Source organism: Anticarsia gemmatalis, chromosome W (genome assembly GCF_050436995.1).
Source record: "Anticarsia gemmatalis isolate Benzon Research Colony breed Stoneville strain chromosome W, ilAntGemm2 primary, whole genome shotgun sequence".
Taxonomy (NCBI): Eukaryota; Metazoa; Arthropoda; class Insecta; order Lepidoptera; family Erebidae; genus Anticarsia; species Anticarsia gemmatalis.
The window spans coordinates 3,978,704-3,982,818 of record NC_134775.1 but is presented as its reverse complement, the minus strand read 5'-3'; the positions used below and the strand labels follow the sequence as shown (position 1 = coordinate 3,982,818).

Below are 4,115 nucleotides of genomic sequence, written 5' to 3'. Positions count from 1 at the left end.
TCACATAAATGTTATGGATGTAAACAAACAAATCAGGCATTAAATGGACAATATCATTTTGTTTTAACTATAAATATTCAAAATGCAAATGCTTTATTAAATAATTCATATTTTTGGTGCCAGCCTTGTAATTTCTTTGCAATTTATATACATTATATAGAAGATGAATGCGAATATTGCCATTAGATAATAATGTAATTTATAGTTATGCCATTGGAAATGTTAGTTTTATTTCTTAGTAAGTAGGATCTCATATGTTGGTTCTTGAAATTTTAAATAAATAATAAATATGTACTACAACTATTAAAATGCGTTTATCTATTTCAGAAGCAAATTCTTATATAAACATGGTACGAAACTATAAAAAAAGACAGTTGATAAGTATACATTGGAATCATTAAAAAAAGCAGTCGAAGAAATTAAAAATGGCCATTTGAATTCCTACCAGGCATCACGCAAGTATGGGATACCACGAACCACTTTGGTAGATAGAGTGAACATGAGGAGAGGTGCTGTTAAAGACACACGAGGCAGGCCAACCGTAATTGACGCCGAAAGTGAAAGAAGGTTAGCTTGTAGGGTAGAATGGAGAAATATGGCTTTGGTCTCTCATCCAAAGAAACAATTGCTTTAGTAAGTAAATTCATAAAGACCAACAAAATAAAAACAGAATTCAAAAATGGAATACCTGGTTATGACTGGTTTTCGGCATTTTGTAAAAGGAATAGGTTGTCATTAAAAAAACCCCAAGCGGTTGAAATGTCACGGAAAGCTGCATGTGACCCGTTTATAATTAAACAATATTTTGCAACACTTGAAACATGCCTTAATGAGATGGATTTGAAATTCCATCCAGAGAGAATCTGGAATTTAGACGAATCTAGCTTTAGCAAAGATCCAGAAAAAACTAAAGTTGTGGGTGCCAGAGGTTTTGCTAGCACTAGAACCATAGCTTCCGGTGGCAAAGACAACGTTACAGTGTTATTCACAGCGAGTGCATTAGGTGAAAAGCTGGCTCCTTTGATTATACAGGGTGTAAACGACGGTTAACCGAAAACTTCAGTGTTAATTTTGTGACACTAAATGCGCGAAATTTACTTCAACCATTTTTCTCGGAAATGATTGGTTCCCGAGTTAGTCATTTTTGAGCATTCAATGTATAGTGAACAACGCGATATATCTCCGCGCATGCCTACGAGATTTCTGGCGGCGGCGGCGCGCTGAGCGACGACATGTCGCGACGCGTCGTAGGTATCAAAATCAAAATCAAATCATTTATTCATTTAGGTCAAATGTTGACACTTACGATAGTCATTACAATTACTGAATCTACCACTAGCTCGGAAAGGGGCTAGAGCCTTATGAGAAGAGCTAGCGAGAAACTCACGGCCACTCTTTTCAATCGCCAAAAGTTTTACAATGTGGTTGATACAATAATTGATCATGCGAGGAGCTGCCAACAATCAGCGGTACGTACGCGTACCACCACGTCTATGCGCTCACTAGTATGTATTATTAGATAACAATCTCATGTATCGTTTATGGTAGGTATCGTAAGTACGCTCGTATGTTACAATAGCTCATAGTAAAATTGTAAGTAGGTAGATACCTACTTGGCTTACGTGAAATCAAACAATAATAGCAAAATGTAACCAATAATAAGAAAGTGCTAAAACGAATTGTTATCAATGTCTATCAACACGCAATTACCTGGTGTATGGCGAGAGTTTGAGTAGGTACCTTTGGATCCGGACGTACAGGTGCAGAGCACGCCGTGCACTTCCACGTGCTTCACCATACATAGCACATCAACATTTCTTCCTATTTACGAACACAACTGCACTTCGAAAACAATAACAACAAAAATAATAACAATAAAAACAGTAACAGCTCAAAACCGAAACAATAACAAGTAATAATAAACAACAGTTCACACACGACACGACGAATAGGACATAACGAACGACACCGGTGAAGAGCTTCCGTCTTCCGCGAGCGAATTGCTCGAACTATCAAAGAGAGCCGCCGGCGCGGGCGCCTCTCCGCTCACTCGCGTCGCCCCTCGCCCGCGCCACCCGCTCCCTCCGCGCCGTCCGTGCGCGCGCCGCCGATTTGGTGACGAGCGACGAGTTAGGATCCCAGCGAGATTAGATTGAATAAAATATTGATGTGGCATTAGGTACTATTTTTACTTGTCACAGTTGTTACTCGTTGCATTGTAGTTTTATTCAAATACCGAATAACATTACAAACATTATTGATGTAAGTTTAAAATACCTACTTTGATATTTAATAACATAAAATCAGATTAAAGTAAATAAAATAAACACGAAACGTTTATTTAATTAAACCATAAAAAATGTAGGTACATAACAATGATAACAATCAATATCCATTAATATTCTTATCAGAGAAACTAACTTATCATAATTCATTATCCCCGGAGAATTACTTAGCATTCATTATGTCGCATCCCATCTATGTAACATCCACGCGCGGTCGCGGCGTCACGCGTCACTACGGCCATCTACTTTTCGAGTCGCACCGCGCTTGTATGAAGTATGAATGAGCGTGTAAGTATCGAATAGAATAATAAGTTTGCAAGAACAAATAGAACAAAGCGACAATACTTGTTAAATTGTTTATTAGAGATTTTTATAGCGCTAAAGAATATCAATAGTATTTTTTGTCGTTCTGTATGTATTTGTACGTGTAATAATAATAAGATATCACACATTTTAAATCTTATTAATGTACCTTTTATCGGAAAGCGGGATAATTATGTCATTTTCATTTTTAACATAGAAGAACAAATACTAAGTAACGCTGCATACTAGTGAGAGTGAGGCTGACAGCTGTGTGCGTAATCGTGTCTGTGTGGCGCGCGTAGGTACGTCGACCGTCGCGGCCGGCCGCCGCCGGCGCGGTGTCGTTGGCCGCGGACAGCTGATAGCGAATTTATACGTTGTTTTAATCCATTGCTGTTTTTTGTGAAAAACAGTAATATGACGGATTTTTTCTCATATTCATGTTGCACTGTGTAGTATTAACGAAATAATACCGAAAAAAAATAAAAAAAACGCATAAAAAATCGGAAAAATCATGAAAAAAGCGATGAAAATTTTCAACGCCATAAGCACCAGAATCATGTCTAGAATCTTTTTTTTTTTCGTTTTCGGTAGCCTGTCTGTTACACCCTGTATATCGAGGAAAAAATGTGTGGGATCAATGGATGTCCGATAGGGCATTCGCAGGCACTACATATGCTGCTACTAAAAACGGATGGATAGAGTCAAAAGTGTTTGAGAAATACATGCTTGGCACAGTCTTGCCTCACATAAGCAAAGAATCGCCATGCTTACTAATATATGATGGCCACTCTACGCATATACAGTTAAGTTTGTTAGAAAAAGCTGCAGAACTGGGGGTAACCATCTTAAAATTACCATCCCACGCTAGCCATCTTTTACAACCTTTAGATTTATCAGTATTCAAATCAATGAAAGACAAATGGGATGCAAAAATATTAACATGGCAGCGTCTTAACGTCGGGGCAAAGTTACAAAAAGATCAATTTAGCCAAATCATTGGGGAAGTCTGGAATGAATTAGATCCCAAAATAATAAGAAATGGGTTTAAAAAAGGGGGCGTGTTTCCATTTAATAAAAATACTAGCTGACCCGCGCAACTTCGCTTGCGTCACATAAGAGAGAATGGGTCAAAATTTTCCCCGTTTTTGTAACATTTTTCGTTGCTACTCCGCTCTTATTAGTCGTAGCGTGATGAAATGTAGCCTATAGATAGCCTTCCTCAATAAATGGACTATCTAACACTGAAAGAATTTTTTAAACCGGACCTGGTTCCTGAGATTAGCGCGTTCAAACAAACAAACTCTTCAGCTTTATAATATTAGTATAGATTAGTATAGATTTAGTGAACAAAATCACATTAGAGATCTTCCTTGCATCCGTCTTTGTGGTAACAGTCAACCCAAAGCTATAAAATTTCATACCATTTCTTTTTCAAGCGTCTCATTGCGCCATACGCTCCGTCAAATTTGAAATAACCTACAAACCGTAGGTGTTTTTATCAACAGTACTATTTTGTTGAAATGT

The 4,115-nt window shown here is 37.7% G+C and overlaps 1 protein-coding gene across 1 annotated transcript; it reads left to right on the top strand.

Moving 5' to 3' along the window:
• Window positions 1-585: 585 nt before the first annotated feature.
• Window positions 586-3,679, top strand: LOC142985832 (uncharacterized). The gene is made up of 2 exons (XM_076134075.1): window positions 586-1,033; window positions 3,210-3,679. Exons 1-2 carry the CDS (start codon window positions 586-588, stop codon window positions 3,677-3,679), a joined length of 918 nt encoding a protein of 305 aa, XP_075990190.1.
• Window positions 3,680-4,115: the final 436 nt, after the last annotated feature.

Bases quoted from the DNA above. Each gene is read 5' to 3' on its own strand.
- LOC142985832 (XM_076134075.1), top strand. From the start codon at position 586: ATGGAGAAATATGGCTTTGGTCTCTCATCCAAAGAAACAATTGCTTTA. The intron at 1,034-3,209 runs GTGTAAACGACG...CTGTATATCGAG, and splicing joins GGCTCCTTTGATTATACAGG to GAAAAAATGTGTGGGATCAA.